General features: G+C 34.5%; 1 protein-coding gene across 2 annotated transcripts in view; it reads left to right on the top strand.

Annotated features, from left to right (window-relative positions):
• The window catches only part of ssp3 (short spindle 3), a 52,456-nt gene that overhangs the window by 13,459 nt on the left and 21,889 nt on the right, over positions 1-17,108 (top strand). For both annotated transcript variants that reach the window (XM_053764093.2, XM_053764092.2), the window contains exons 14-16: positions 64-173; positions 1,039-1,159; positions 6,411-6,586. In XM_053764093.2, the coding sequence (XP_053620068.1) occupies positions 64-173; positions 1,039-1,159; positions 6,411-6,586 (407 nt within the window). The remainder of the gene's footprint in view (positions 1-63; positions 174-1,038; positions 1,160-6,410; positions 6,587-17,108) is intronic.

Below are 17,108 nucleotides of genomic sequence, written 5' to 3'. Positions count from 1 at the left end.
TGAGCGAAACGAAATGACGAATTGTGTAGTCTTCTCTGTCTACAATATGAACGTGTGTTTCAGTTCCAATCGGAGAAGCTGACCTCGCAAAAGATGCAAATACTCCGCGTGTTGGGACACCTCATAGAAATAGCAGCCGAGAGGGAACACCTCGCATCCCAGCTCAGTGCTAAGTATGTACTTAAATTTATTTATTTATTAAATCCTACTATATAATATTATGGTGGTGGTGTAAGAAGCGGTAGTGTTGTAATGGTTAAGACGAAGCCTGTGGATCGAAAGGTCCCAGGTTCGAATCCTACTCGTGCCACATGAGTTTGTATACAAATCTGACTCATATATAGTAGTTTTCATCATCCACCACTTGCTTCCAGTGAAGGAAAACATCGTGAGGAAAAGTGCACACTGGTTGATTACTATTAACTTGTGTGTTAAATGGAGAAGGCAATGGCAAACCACTTCATTAATAATGCCAAGAAAGTTGTTGTGTGTGTTTCATTTCACGTAATAACCACGACCCTCAGCCATGAGGAATACGACTATGAAGAAGATATAATATTATAAACTAGCGGCCAGTCCCGGCTTCGTTCGGATAAAAACAATAAATTATACATCTAAACCTTCCTCAAGAGTCACGTTGTATACTGGTGAAATCCGGCATTTTTGAGATTCTCGCAAACAGACAGACAGACGCGGCAGAGAACTTTGTTTTATAATATGTATTTATTAATTCCACAAAACACACTAGGTTTTTATTTCATTATTTTCTTTTGGAAGTGGTTTAAATGTTTGTTTGGTTTTCTAAAATTATTTTGCGAAAAATTCGAAAAGCGTTTTTTGCGCATATACCTATATATTTTTGTAATTTGGTTTGTCAACAATTGTTACAATAATGATACATCAACAACCTACATAATTTTAAAAAGCTAAATGCACAACCTCTTACTGACCAAACACTACATGCACATTATTAAAGTACAAAAAAATCTCGATCGATCAATCTCAAACTATATCAAAAACTGTATGTTTTGTCCATAGATTACTAACGACAACGGTGTTGATGATATCGCGTATCGTGTCTGCGTGTCGACTGAGCGCTTCATACTTCGTGAGCACCAACACTTGTGTGCGCTGCGTGAAGCTGCTGTGTCTCAGACTGGTCAGTGCGTCTGTCTGTTACTCGCGATCAATAAGTAGCTATAGTGATAATATAGTGACTGATAATATAGTGTATCGTGTGGTCTGAGCGCCATACTTCGTGAGCACTTCGAGGTTCTCAGAGCGTTTCGACAGTTTTACTGATTTATAATTTGGAATAACCTCCAAAGATAAAAATATTTTATTAGTTACTATTGTTTTCGAGGTTTGTTTTTGAGTTGAACAGCGACATCTATGTTGTAAATCAGTAACTATAAACAACAGAGTTGTGCTTTTTCAGTTAGACAAAAATAGGTTTTATTTTGACATTGAAACAATAGATGTCGTTAATAGTTAGAACAAGTAAATGGAGAAGAAATAAATCAATATTTTAATACTAACTTAGGTGATGAAACAGAAATTAATGTATTTTTGAAAATCTTCTTCCTTGTCTGTTCCCATTACTTGGAGTCTGCCCTTCTCGATCGCCGGTTGATTAATTTATTTTTGAATATTTAAGGGCAAAATGGATTTCGACAGTATATTACATATAAAATTATTTCTATTTATATATTGACAAACAAAGCATGTTTCTTTTTTTTGTAAGTAAGTCTCTGTCGAGGGCAGTTTATTGTAATACATATAAAAGGCATAAGTCTTTGCCCAGCAGTGGGAGACATCAATAGGCTAATACAAAAGTATATTGTTTATCCCACTGATACTGCAAATTCGAGTTTCTAATTTATTCTACAAAATTTCCAGAAGTTTTATTTTTCATTCTAACTTCGCCAATAAAGTCTTTTACGACCACTATACACAATAACCATAGAGAAAAGAGTTGTAGTAGGTAGATACTGTGTATTAGCTAAAAAGGGGTCTTCCAAGCCATTTGTTTTGATGTCCGCGCTTCAATCATCAGTCAGGTTTGTGTCACTGTCTGAAATTACTACTGTGTTAGTAGTTTGGGGCTAGCCAAAATGCTAGTAGTATGTAGCCTTTTCAGAGAAATATAAGCAGTATTATAATTCTAAAAATTTGACGTGTCTGTAAAGGCCTAATTTCTGAATAAATTGCGCAAAACTTTCTGTCTGTAATCGTCTCGTGTTCCCGATTGCATTGTCGTTGATCGTTGCGTCTGATATTGGTATCATTTCAACCCATTAGGTATTCTAATGAAATGACACCAATATTAGACGTACGAGTATCTCTGATCTATGCAAAGAACTTTTATATTGGGCAATCGTATTTTAGTTTGTACATTAATATGTTTCTTTATCATTTGTTAATAATGGCCATTTGAACAAAAATAAGTTTAACGCTTGGGGTATCTATTAGAAACTTATATATTAAAAACTTAGGTATATATTAAAAACTTATTTTTGTCTAACCACATTTCGCTTGAATACATAAACGGAAAAACATACATAATAAAACATAGGACGATGGAATAAAAATATGCTGTTACTAAATGCTGCCCGGGGCTTCGCTCACTTGGGCATTTTGAGATAAAATATATATATAATCTTGGATAATGTACCAACCTAATGGTGAAATAATTTCTCTGATTATTTAATGACTCTTTATTATAATAGTACCTATAGATAATATAGATGACAAGAAGAGCTAAAAATATACTTTTAGAAAGGCTGCTGTCGCGCTTTCTAAGGCCACATCAAATAAATTCGGATTAAGGAGAGTGTAGTAAAAGTTTTCCTCCTTAGCAAAGACGGGGTTGTGTATGTTTTCCGAGTGGTTACTCTGGCTCATTCTGTAGCTAAAGGTTAACGAAATTACATTGTTTTTACTTTTATAATGTTTAATGAAATAAAAAATTTCAAAGACGAAAGATTAAATTGAGTGTAGAAAGTTGTGGGTTTTAGACTCTGTTGGTTATTTTCTCCACCTTTAACCGTCGAAGCTCAGGATTTTTGGATAATGTTTTATTTCTGAGATATAACTTAACTTAGGGCAGGCTAAGTTCAGTTTTACCTATTTCCTCGGTTTCACTGTGATCCAGTAGAATACCTAAAATGGAAAATGAATGTGAGTGCTGGTAACTACAGAAAAAAAATAGTAAAAGAAAGTGTTCCTCTATTACGAACATTCCTAGAATACTAGAATGAAGAAAAAACAGAAGGCTATATATAAATTTACGGCTACCATTATCGCTGTAATACTATTACTATTCTAATATTATCCTTTATGTGTACGGGCAACCCTGTGACGTCACGTCGCTGAGCGTCGCTTCGCGTTAATGCATTAGGCGCGTTTACACGACCAATCGTACTTGATCGTTACCACTAAACCGCTACGTATTTTGGTTTGGCTTTGGTTTGGTTTGGTTTGAAATGCGAACCCGCACTTCACCCACTATGCATAAAATTAAACAAGTAAATAAACGTTTAAATAATTACAAAAAAAGAGAAAAAACCGCGGATGACACCGCGGGATGTAGCTAAATGAATATACCTCTATAGTGTGTTGTTCTATTACCGTTATATTTTTGATAACTCCTTTTTATGAACCTATATTTTGAAAGCTCTTTTTAGAATGATGATGATTTGGGCCGCATATATTTATGTGGAAGTAGAAAAGGATATACCTGTGTGAAAAAAGTATAATAAAAAACAATATAATGAAACATTGTAATCTGCAATCGCGCCGCCGTCTTTATCGCATAAAATCAGTATTGGCAGTAAACATCGGAATTTTAATTCTTTGGAAATGAAAAGAGATTCGCCATTGTCGTTTATTGAAACGTATCGGTGTTAATTGTAGCTTATCTCTGACGCGATCTGCCGATTCGATGTGCTGGGGTACTGGGACACAGAGGAGAAATGTGCGGAGATAAAGCTTGAAATATAACTCAAATTAATGATAAAGCGAGGTACTCGGACACGGGATACATTTGGGATTCTAAGAGCATCTACACTTCACAAGTAATCAATCAGACCACCTTGCTTTTAGTGGCATAATACATATGGTTTTACTTAAATATCGTTCGTATCTTAGGATATCTCATTCAAAATAAATTAATACATACGAAATTATTTTCGTAGCTTGGGCTCTGTAACAAACTTACTCTGAGTCACATCTTACCTTCCGTAAATCCAGTGGTTTATGGCGGCCCGAAACTGATAACATCGGTGGACCGGATTCGGCGCCGGTGGCGGCGCCGGCGCGTGTTCGTCACTATGCCCTGATGAGTCAAAATAATTCCAACACTATTTCTGTTTTAGTGTTAAAATTAATAGGTAGAAGAAATAGTGAACATGGAATTTTAATGGTATACAATCATTTCATTAGGTAATGAAACGTTTTTATATCATGATATACTATTATATCATTTTACTAGCGGTTCGTTCCGGCTTCGCTCGGGTATTATGGTTTCAACCATAATAAAAAAAGTTCTATGTTACTATATTGCTCCGAAAGGTTTCGTCTATATCGGTGCTAAATTTCAGCAAAATCGGTCCAAGCGTTTTGAGTTTATTCATTACAAACAAAAATACATTTTTTTTCTCTTTTTATTATTAGTATAGAGAGTATGGATTTAACTTTTTTGTCATCATTATCAAGTGAATACATAACAAAAAGTGTCGTTGTTCACGGTGGTTTATAATTATGAATGAATACATTATATGGCTATATTTTTGGCTATTTTTATGTATGTACAAATGATTAACAATATTTTTTTATTTCATTAACACGCATATATCGTCTCTGAATATTTTTTGTTATCATCTGCGAATTATCTTTGTTTGGTAACAGCTTTATGTTGATATTTAAATTTTTAACCTAAATACCTAAACCTTTTCATATACAAAATAAAATAAAGGAATAATGTTCTGTTCCCAAAACAGTCGCAAATCGCAATCTCGAAAAAAACCGAAACACGTTTTATATTTTGTTGAAATATCCACAATCTGCATACAAATTATTTTTTATCAAATAAAAATCCGGTAAATTGGAAACTTAAAGTATCGTGTCGGTGCTTCATAAGGAGATAATGTTTTTTAAATCTTTTTTTTCGAAATATTCGAGAATTTGTACGTAACAGTTAGCTAATTAGAGTTAATTTTATAAATTTTGATTGGTGTAATAAGACGACTAATAAAAAGTTATTGGAGTAATTGAGTTTTATGTCGTACAGTAGCTGGCGATTGCGCGTTCAAAAACTATCCTTCCTTTATTGATGCTCATTTGAGAGGTTTACTTTGTCATGATCACTAATTAATATTTTTTAGGATTAATAAATACTTACGTACATTCTTGTCAGAGTTACAAACAATACCTAAATACAATAGTTTTTTTAATGTTTAAATAATAAAAGTAAGAAGCTTATGAATTCTTGAAACAATGTATTTTCCCTTCGATTCTGGAGATAATATAAACAATTGAACAATAATAGGATCGCAATCCGATCGGGATCAATTGGCAGTCAAGTTACTGGTACAATTCGAACGAGGCATCACATTAATGGCTGGCGTTCCACAGGCACAGATGATATATAGCTAGTATAGTCAGTTATGCGAGTGGCTAATGGAACAGTGCGACTGGGATGTGTTAGTAATTTTAGGTGAGCATTATTTCGGGTTAATATGCTCACCTAAAATTCGGGAGTCTTTGAACTTGTAATGAAAATTTGTATGTAAATTTGATCACCGATTCTAGTTGCTTCCGACTAGATTTCTCGTATAGTTTACCAATTTTAAACAATATGCCTCTCTCTGATTTTAATTTATTACATAACAATTAAATAACATGACAAAGGATGATAGACAACAATAGCTTTCCCATGGAGGGTTGACGTCAGGCAGGCGGTTGTCACATTCGTATATTAAAAGAATTGTTTTTTACCCCAACCCAGGACTTCAGCACGAAGAAACGAAACGATGATTGGTTGAGTAGAAAGCTTGAAGAGGTAACAAACTTCTACGCATTTATAATATCTTTATTGGTACGATAAAGATATTTCATATTGTATGGTGCCTAGAATTAATAAATAAATGAATATATTAGGACAAATCACACAGATTGAGCTAGCCCCAAAGTTCGAGGCTTGTGTTATGGGATACTAACTCAACGATAATATATTTTATAACAAATATATAGACAAACATCCAAGCCCCGGGCCAATCAAAAAAAGATCATTTTCCATCATGACCCGACCCGGGACCAGTCAATCGGTTCAGTGGCAAGAACTTTACCAATGCATCCCCGAGGTCGTCTTTAATTCGATAATAATTGAGAATTGGTAATATTGTCGCCAGGAAAAGGATCTTCACGCCGACCAACGTGAGATGGAGCTCTCCCGTCAGCTGTGTGACTGTCTGTCCGTCGCTCTGGACTCCGTGCTGTGCTGCTCACGGCTGTACGACGATAGAAGACCAAGCGAGGACGCTGATGCGCTCTCTGCACTAAGGAATCGTGCGCACACGCTTATAAGGTTAGTGGGTTTAGGGACTTATTTATTATTTACCTTTATTTATTACTAGCTTTTGACGGCGGCTTCGCTCGCGTTAATTTTCCAGGATGAAAGATACCCTATGCCATTCTCTATACTTCAAACTACATGTATGCAAAATTTCAAGAACTTTAGTTGGGTAAATAGAGCGTGAAGAGGTAACAAACAAACTTACTTTCGCATTTATAATATTAGTTAGGATTATGGTTTTTAAACTTAGTTTTTTCTTAGTTAAGTTTTACTATGCTAACAAACTTACCATGTCTTTTTATGATTTTCACGAATATTAATCAAAATAGGCTATAGGAAACCACTTTAGTGGTTATTAATTGTATTACTGTAGAATGTACTAGACCGTTACGGCTTCGCCCGAGTAAAACCATTATAAATTATATACATAAACCTTCCTCAGGAATCACACTATCTATTTAAAAAACCCGCATCAAAAAACGTTGCGTAATTTTAAAGATCTAAGCATACATAGGGACAGAAAGCGAGAAGCTACTTTGTTTTGTACGTTATGTAGTGATACGTTTGACCTAATATTTATTTTAATAGACAAACAACTCAACAGTAAGTACTGTGAAGATTGTTTATATATATTCGTAAAATAAACGCATTGTACGTTTAATAGGGTATAGTTACCATCAAGTCAAATCAAATAAAAAATAAATAAAAAGAGCCTTTAACTTTAACATATAACTTTCATCGAAACTTAAAATGTCTACACCGACATATTTATTTACGCCGTGAATGCATGTGATGCGCCGAACGACTGAAGTGCGCATTACTGCAGTGTGCAAACATTGACACAGTTGGCCGTTGCAGATCTCTTGTATTGTAACGTTATACGAAACAAGAGTACCGCCATGCTCCACCCTGCCTGTTTTTGATGGATTTTTGGGATAGTTTTATCGATATTTCCACTCTCTCTCTCTCTTTCTCTCATTTATCTGAATGCATTCGGGGCTGTGTAGCCGCGAACCCGGTGTCTTAAAAGATAAACCTTAAAATTTTGAAGATTCGTCTGTGATCTTAAAACCATCTGTCTGCCTTAAAACCATCTGACAATCCTCCTTGGGAATGCTTTTATAGTATGTTACCTGCCAAGTCTCGTACTATATCCACGGGAGATATAGATATAGTGTCATAGTGTGTGTATGCCGTATAGCGCCCTTGCGTGTAAGCATTCCCCTCTTCCACCCGCAAAAATAGGCAAAAATATTTGATTAGAAAGGTTTTCAAAATCCAGTCCCCGGAAAATCTTTATCTTTTTTTTATCTAAGGCTTACTCGAAACAATAACAGTCGCCATTCATTGATCACATTCAAAGGAAGTCACGGTTCACAATTAGTCCCGACATTTTGACGACCTCTGTGGCCTAATGGTAAACACGCACACACTGCTACACTTGGAGGTCCCGGGTTCGATGGAAAATCTTTTTCTATATAATATATGTATGTGTTATAGAATATACTCGTAGTATCGTTGAATTAGTATCCCATAACACAAGTTTCAAACTTACTTTTGGGGCTAACTCAATCTGTGTGTCCGTATATATTTATTTATATTTTTATTTATTTATTCAAAGCAAGTCACGGTTCACAACTAGTGCGACCTTAAATTTACGGTGTTCGTACCGTCATGCCTTATTTAGTTAGCGGTGATGTAATTTGTGTAATGCACTCGCGCCTCCCCCGGGGAGGGTAGGGCTAAAAAATGGGGTTTGTGACTCCAACTCTGGTTAAGGGTGGCATTTATAGTATAGTTGTCTATATTTTTTTAGTGTTATTTTGTGTTTATTTTTAATCTAACTTGTTGAGATTAAACTACTTGATCTCAAAAAAAGAAATTCAACCAATGCCACCATACAGTTTAACGAAGCCTTCGAGCTTCGCAACTCGTCTCTGTCTACCTCGTAAGGGATAAGGATGTGACTACGACTTACGTTAGCCAAAAAAAAACATGTTTGTTTGACAGCTAACCTTACAGCGACCTTCATTATTGCGTTTATGCTAATGAATTTTTTTTAAATGGTCTTTCTAATTTTTGTATAATGATCCAGCATTGTTAGTCTTATTATCACAATGATAGAAATATCTATTTTATCTAGAACATACTTACATATTTTTTTTAATTTTCTGACCTTGTCATCCACTTATTGACATCCTCTGCCGTCTTCATACTGATTTCAAGGTATAAAGCGAATTAAAGAAAACATAGGTGAAATCGCCATATGCCCCGACAATAAACAAAGCGAGTCAACAAAACGCAGCGCATAATCGCGCACGACAAATCGCGCCGACAATTCAATCGCAATCACTCGGTCTGTCATTCATTCATTCATATAGTTATCCCGGTCTTTGTCGTTTTGAACCTCTTGACAGGTGTGGGGGGCGGCTTCCGTATTAATTGGTGATGATTTCGAGTCAATTTTTATTTGATTTCTATGGTTAAAAAAGAAAAGATTTGACATTTTTATTTGAAGCAAAAAGTGCCATTAACAGATTTCATTTTTATTGATCACTCGAGCTCCCTAAAATTTTGAAATCTGTGTGCGCATTGAACCTCTTTTCTGGAAAATTTCTAGCATTAGCACCTGAAAAATTACAAAAAGATTGTCCCCTCAAGATTTTTGGTAAGAAAAATAAATGAGGCTGTTGATGATGGTACGAGTCTAATCACATTAATTACAAATTACACATATTGTAATATAATTTTCGAACTATATCAATATGTGCCATTTTTACAAAATTCGTGTTAACAATATGGTCCATATTTTTAATACCACTTGCGTCGTTTAGCAATTCATTGCTAAATCTAGCTCGATATCATTAAGAGTTAATAGAAACTCCGATTAAATCGATGATCGCGCTTAATCTAGCGAGTATCGATGTCGCGACCCCACTTCACCCTCGCATAGAGTAGTGATGGCGACAGAGTGAAACAAGGTTCTGTTATGATAAGAAATAGATTTTATTTAAATCGACACATTTGAGAGGTTATAAAAATAACTTTTTTTTTGTTCTTTTAATATCGATCAACCATGGACTTTTAGCGGATCTATTATTAATAATACGACAAAATAATTATTTTCAAGAATAACAAGAAAATACGGTTAAAAATTATTGACAGTTGTATCATGTTTGTCTTTAATTAAATACCATTAAGTGACAGGTAACTTAGCGACCTTAAGCGCAAGTTTTTTTTAGTAAATATAACATCGTACTAGTTTTTTATACTAGTACGAATTACGAATTTAATTATTATAACTCTGTACACAGCCTACTCTACGTTTACGAGGGGAAGTTGGGGCACAACGAACACTCACATATGGCCACAATGGGACAGTGTCCCGCGTCACATGTCCCCGCTCTTGGAGTGTTTTGACGAAAGTGCACGCCTGACGAACCAATGAAGTTAATTGAAATGATTAAAGGACCAAGTTGTTCCATTTTTGAATTCACTTTGTCGATGACTTCGTTTTGTTTAGTGCAGTCGGTGCGTAATTTAAGGGTACTATGTAATTTTAATGATTGAATTAAGTTATGTTTTTTATAGGAACCGATATCACAATGCCTGATTCTTTGATGCTTGATTTTTTTTGTGCTATTTGTGCATTTGGACATCTATACAAAATCGTGTCTGATCTGTCAAGATGCTAATCTGTCTTTCATATGAAAATGAAGGAAAATTTCAGAATCTTACTTATAATTAAAATTTACTTCGTTCACCTCTCAGTATTCGAGCAATCATTCCATCGCAATCGTATCGAGTGCCATCGAGCCGTACTCGATTCTAATTAAACACTCGATGCTCAACTCGTTCGCTCCCAATGTTCGATAATGCTATTATGTACTCAATTCTTAGTGTTTCATTGATATCGAGTGTTTGAACGCATTTGATTGATATTTGATTGATATGTAATTGATATATAAGTGGGAGAGAAAAGTGTGGGTCTAATTAGAAGTACAATCTTTAGTATTTCTTCTAAATATATGTTGTAAATTCTTATAAATATATGTTGTAAAGCTCTAAAAACGCTTTATAAAAAAAATATTATAGATTTTTTCAAAATTTTTGCCTAATATATACAAACATACATAGGTATGTTTGTTATTGTTTAAGATTTTAGAAAAAGAAGACAAATATAAGTTTGAGTTTTCAACAGAAAAAAATGACATTAAAACTTTTGTATGGGGTCGGCGCATATATGTACGTATCTCAACTCAATATCAAATAGAAGATATTTTAAAATATCGTGCTGACCTTACGACATCGAAATAGAAAAATATACGTCATTAAAACGCCCATACACGCTTCTCCAATATTAAAATGAAGCTAAAACCTCTGATTGAAAAGCCAATCGCCATAATACCAGAAGCTAGTAATTAGACAGCGTGTCGCCCACTCATTGTGGATTAAAAAGCTGAGCTCTCAATTCTGACGCCCCTTGGGTGGTTGCAGTGACAGCGATTTCATAAGCGGAGCGATTTTTCATCAACAAACAGTTCCCAATAGCCCATTCTTTTTCTTGTGTTTTTACTCCCAAAACGATGACAGATGGTAGAAAACACACAAGGAGGCCAAGTTTGTTCTCTCTTGCATACGCTCGATGTCGACATAGCTTTTTGCCAATTTATCTCTCTTTCTCTCTCTCTCATCCTCGCGTGGTTGCATTCACGGCGTCGCACCGCTCAAGGTCAGCGTAAAAAATAAACCATAAACATTTACAAGTCACTTGTCTTCTAAATGTCCGACATCCACGTGAGTATACGCAGTTCATCACGTCTCATCAATTTATCTACAAAATGTTAAAAGTAAAGCAAAATATTTCAGCACGCGCTAACTTGTTGTGTCTACGAGTATTGAAGGCAGAAATAAATCTATAAATAAATCGTACCAGAAAACTATTTTATGAAAGAGGATAATAGAAAGATATTCCATTTAAAAAATTTGCCGTGAAAGCGTGACAGACAGTAAAACAGACAGAAGTATATTAGTATGGAGGTATTTTTTTCTTTATTTGAGTTACAATGTTTTTATATGAAAAACACAAGCACCACCAACAAAAACCTGTATAGGTTTATACGTGGTAAAGCGAGTCACTACTCATGTATGGATGTTACATTGTTTATTGCTATTTGACTATATTAAAATAGTACTGGAGCCCCAACTTTACCTTCATAATGTGAAGAGGACATTTTTAATTTATCACGACTGACGGGGGTCCTCCGATTATTTCATATTCAGAGCAAATATTTATTTTTTATTAGTGTCCGATGTCCGTACTCTGCTCGCCGAACGTTCTGTAATTCTGTTTGACTTTGTTATTTATGTACACATGTCGGAAATTAAGTATGTCTTTGTCAAGAATTTATATTTATAGACCAATCGGCTGGCATCAGTGACCCGTATCCGTGTGTGCTTACCATCAGATTACCCGTATGCTCGTTTGTCCACTACTTATAGGAAATCATCTCTCATATTCGCATATTCTCTGTTGCATCTGTGACGTTACAAACAAAGTCACCTAGCTTGGCTATATATCCTGTAGTCGTCTCCACTATCCTTGTAGTGGTCATATTCTAGGACTGCACGAAACCACAAGGTTGGTGATTTTGGCCCCAAGTTTTGTGCTACTTTCAATCAACATGAATAGTATATATTAGGAAAAATGATTGCTTAGCGTTAAAGTTACCTAAAGAAATGGTGCCACACTGAAATATTTATATTGCCATAAAGTTGAAAAATAAAAAGTGGCTTAAGAAAAACGAATAAAAAGTTGAATGAAAATTAAGACGTATTAAATGAAAGAACAACATTGAATCTATTGAAATATAATATAATTATTATGAATTTATAACACCCACCCAGTAAACTTGAATGAAATGAACAATTGTCCAAATATCTAATTTCATTTTAATATACAACAAAACATTAATGTATTCAAAACAAACAAGATACATCCCGTGCATTATCAGATGATCACTACGTCCAAAAACTGACATGACTTCTATTCACATAACCATAAGATTTCAAATCAAATTTGTTTTACACATGTGTGATATGAAAATAAGTTTGTTCATAGTCCTTAATCCAAAAGCGACAAGTTTGAAATTGATGTTGTTTATAGACGTGATAATGGTGAAAATCGTAGGGTTGCCATCACCTGCTAGTTCGTATTAAATCGAGCGCGCGTCATTGACAAAACACAAATTGAATGTAACCCCCCGCTTTAGGGAGTGACCCCCTTCGAAACCATTAAATAAATATGGTTCGTAAGATTGAGTTAGAACTTTTTATAGAGTAATGAGAAATGACAGTTTTTTTAGTTTTGAAATTTTCTAATGTCTAGAACTACAGATACAGAACTCTACAGTTTTTTTAAACCAAAAATGTATTGCTAAAATTAATTAAACAATTATAAACAATGTTCCTTTTGGAATCGTGATAGATATGGTCAGATATGAAGTGAAACAAATTGCTTATTTAATTCATTTCGAGCTATCTAGTGTCTATAAACTATCAATCAAATTAGTCAGTTTGTAAATATCTTTGCAATTCCAAATTATTTATCGACCACAGAAATATGCCACTAATACATCTAGATAAACTTGCATTATAAAAGATTTAGACTTCAATACAACGTAGAATTTCAACAAGAAAATCGACTTAAATAGAATAAATAATAATAATAATCTAGTTGATTCTATTTTTAATATTATATTTATTTAATTCAGCAGGCACAAAAGCACATGTTGACAAAATATAGTGATTCAATGTCTTCCACTTGATTACCTGCGCAGCGAACATTTGTGATTGAATTAGTTATATCACTGGACAATAGTACTCGCGCCTGGTGTGCCAAATTAAATCAAAACGCCCTTCGATAGCTGTCGACTACAATAATTTGTACTACTCCAATAAGCATTTTGTTTAGCTTTTTTCGTTTCGCTAGTGTATTTATAATATTTACCTGTAGATCGAAAGGGCCCAGGTTCGAATCGTACTCATAACATATGAATTTGTATACCAATTTGACTCATGTATAGTAGTTTTCATCGACCATCACTTGCGTCCGGTGAAGAAAAAGGTCATCTGCACATTGCACATCGTAAGGAAATCTGCACATTGGTTGATTATATGTGTGAAATGGAGAAGGCAATATTAATAGTGCCAAGAATAGTGTGTGTTTCTTTTCCACATAATGACCACAACCCTCAGCCTTGAAGAAATACGACTATGAAGAGACTATGTATTTATTTTATAAGATACTGTTGCATAAGCTAATTGTTCAATATTTACTTTTACATTTTTCAAGTTCAAAATCTAAATATATAATATACAAGTTTTTTTGGTTCATTTTGTCATAGGTGTTCCCCTAGGGAGGTACCTCGGCCCGTTTCTTTGTGACCTACTTTTACTTTCACATCAATAAATATAGAAATTCACACATGACGTCCATGTCGCGTGCCGTGGCGGTTTCCATGTATCCTCATGAGTCCTCACTTCGATTCCGCGAATTCCCCCGTGTCGCTATATCATAGCCACGTGGCTTCGAAATTTTGGGACATTAAATTCTTTTAACAGCGATTAAGACCTGCATTGTTTGTGCAATAAAGTTTATTTTTGCGTGGCAGCTATCTTTGAATTATTTAATTTACACAGACCTAATAAGTTTTATTATAATGTAGTAAGGTTCATATTTCGAATAGATTAGAAATTTCGGTTAGCTAAAATTTTATTTAGCATTGGCACGTGGCATATAATGATTGGTAATTATTTTTGTTTGTCTAATTTCATTTGTGTGTGTAGATCCCGATTGGATAATGCGATATCTTCACGCTTATCCAACAAAGGGGCTGAACAAATTACTTCTATCATAATATCTGTCTTTTGAAGAAAACAATGTTTACCGTATACATTTAGACTCTGATCTTAAAATGTAAAAAATTAGAACCCTTGCAAGATAAGTTTGTTGTTTTATTTTGATTATGTAATATGTGGAGTAGAAAAAAATACAAGTCAAAGTTATTTATTTGATAAAGAAATGTTAAAAAAGTTTATTGCAAATTTTAGTTTACACAGAAGCACACTCAAAGCTTTGCATTATTCACGACTTACTTTAAGCTACCATTATAAATGCTGGAAATAATAATTACCTTGTAGAGTCATCGTAAAATTACCGTTACACCCGCCTCAAATGTGGTTTCGGTGTAATCTCAGGGGAGGATCGGTGCCCGACCCGTCTGTCCGTCTGTCTGTCACTGTGAAAGTGATATAGATGGGGTGAAAGTTTACGTCAGATGGCACGCTTTTTGCGCTGTCTATTCATGTGATTGAAGTTTTTGTTCTTATACTATATATATCCAGTGAAATGTTTTTGTCTGATACTTACATAGGTTTCCGGTTTCTTTGCATCCCATATGTATTAAAATGTGTGATTTTAAAAAATATGTTATGAAATATGAATTGTTTTTTATATTCATTATTTCATTCAGTTTTGATTACTAAGCTAATCTTTGCAGAACATTTCTTCAGTAGCAATATTTATATTCTAAATAAAGTAAAAATAAAATCTCTAAATAACATGTTACTCAAAAACCCAATCACGTCTCGCAGTTACGACCAATAAAATCGTCACCACTACTTCGTAAAGTGTAGCGGACCTAACACAGCGCCCTGCGGTGCGCCCCGCTGCGTTGTTATGCATTGTGCCTCCTGTGACCGTAATTATGGGCACTGAGATCTTTATTTATCACTGCGAGAGGTCTCGGCTACTGAAGAGTTTGTTTTGAATAGAAATGTAAGCTTGGTTTGATCGAATGTGATGGTTTAATTTGCCAATGCCTTTATGTTTTATTTTTTTTAATGTATGTTCGTAAAGGAGAAGTCCGTTTTGTTTTGATATCTACTGCTGGTCTTTCTTCTATGAATGATGATTTTCTTAAACTTTTAGTATCTTGCTATTTCTACTGCTTGAGAGAAATTTGATTACCTGTCTCTGGTGTAATACTTTTGTTCACAAAAGTAAAGTCACAATCTAGACTCCAAAATATCATGCTTTATTTTCTATCTATAAGATTTATTTGACACGTGTTATTTTAATAACATTAACAGTATTTTTTTTCACACTAACGCAAGCTCAATCGCACTCCCATTTAATTACTTATTCAAATGAAAATGCACGAGTTGATTAATTTTATTCAAACTAATCTGGCGATCGCTTGTTGCGTTGCACAAGTTCTACTAAGTTCCGAGGGGTCCTAACTATGTTTATTATTCATTTTATTCTTTCTACCTACTTGGCAGTACTTTATTTGATTGGCAATTTGTTATTGTTATTTTTGAACCCTAAGCCGATATGTTTTAAAATAATGTGTTTTCTATTTTACATGTGGCTATACTAATTCGGAAATGGAAAAAAAATATGGCATTTATTCATGGTCTAAATACATAAAATTAAACAAGATAAACGAGTATCTTGACAATAAGCCAGCAAGTATTATTTATGTATTTTTGCTTTTTTTATGGGTAATAAGGATATATGGTATTGTAATAATATTAGATTTTATTTTATTGAATCACAGGCCTGCTATTTAGGAACTAGTGTCTGAACAAACATTAGAATCTCTAGCACTCGAGGGTACAAATCTGACGTTAAGTGCCGTGGGAGACCACAGGTGTTAGGTAGGTCCGTGAGAGATCAGCCACTTGTTAAGCTAAATTAGGGGCGAAATTCTGATTCGAGCATTGTGATTCAGTGTTGATGTGTTAAATATGGCCGTGGTGTTGAATGTGTATAGAGGTTTAACGAATATTACAATCGACACGAGTTCGGTGAAATGATCAATTTCTAGCTAAAGTATATTCGGATATATAAAATCTAGCACGTATAAAAAGTCTTGTCGACCAAAGACTATCGAAATTAAGTATATTAACTAGTAAAATAAATTTATTGCCTGGTTCCTTGCTTGCACACGCAAGTCGTGAGATTTCTGTGATTTAATAACAGAAAGTATTGTTACATCCAATAACACAATTTAGCCTACACAATGTTGTAATCGGATAACGTTAGCTATAAAACTTGTTGATTTTTTGCGAATAATCGAAACGGACAATCGAATACGGTACGATACGTCGAAACAAACGATTATCGGGAGCCGTCTGTAAGTATTTGCGACGTTAGGGCAAGGGGGAAATGGAATGAGATGGATGCATATGATGAAATATGCGTTAAAGTGGGACGGAGATATATACGATTTTGTAGTGGCGTTTCTGCGACAGATTGGCGTGCACATGTCGAGTTGCGATGCTCTTTTGCTTGTTTTGCGATAGGGACGCGATTTGTCGATAGATCATATACAGACTGCGGCTTAAATTTTTTTCGTGTGACTTCTTCTTTTGCATGTGACTTCTTTCGGGAATATTGTGTGTATATGTTATTACTAATACATTTCATTTAAGTCCAATTCGAACTCCGACAAATTGGACGAAAATC

The sequence above is a fragment of the Plodia interpunctella genome, chromosome 25, assembly GCF_027563975.2.
Source record: "Plodia interpunctella isolate USDA-ARS_2022_Savannah chromosome 25, ilPloInte3.2, whole genome shotgun sequence".
NCBI lineage: Eukaryota > Metazoa > Arthropoda > Insecta > Lepidoptera > Pyralidae > Plodia > Plodia interpunctella.
Note: the sequence above shows the minus strand (reverse complement) of the source record. Positions and strands in the feature narration are given on the sequence as shown.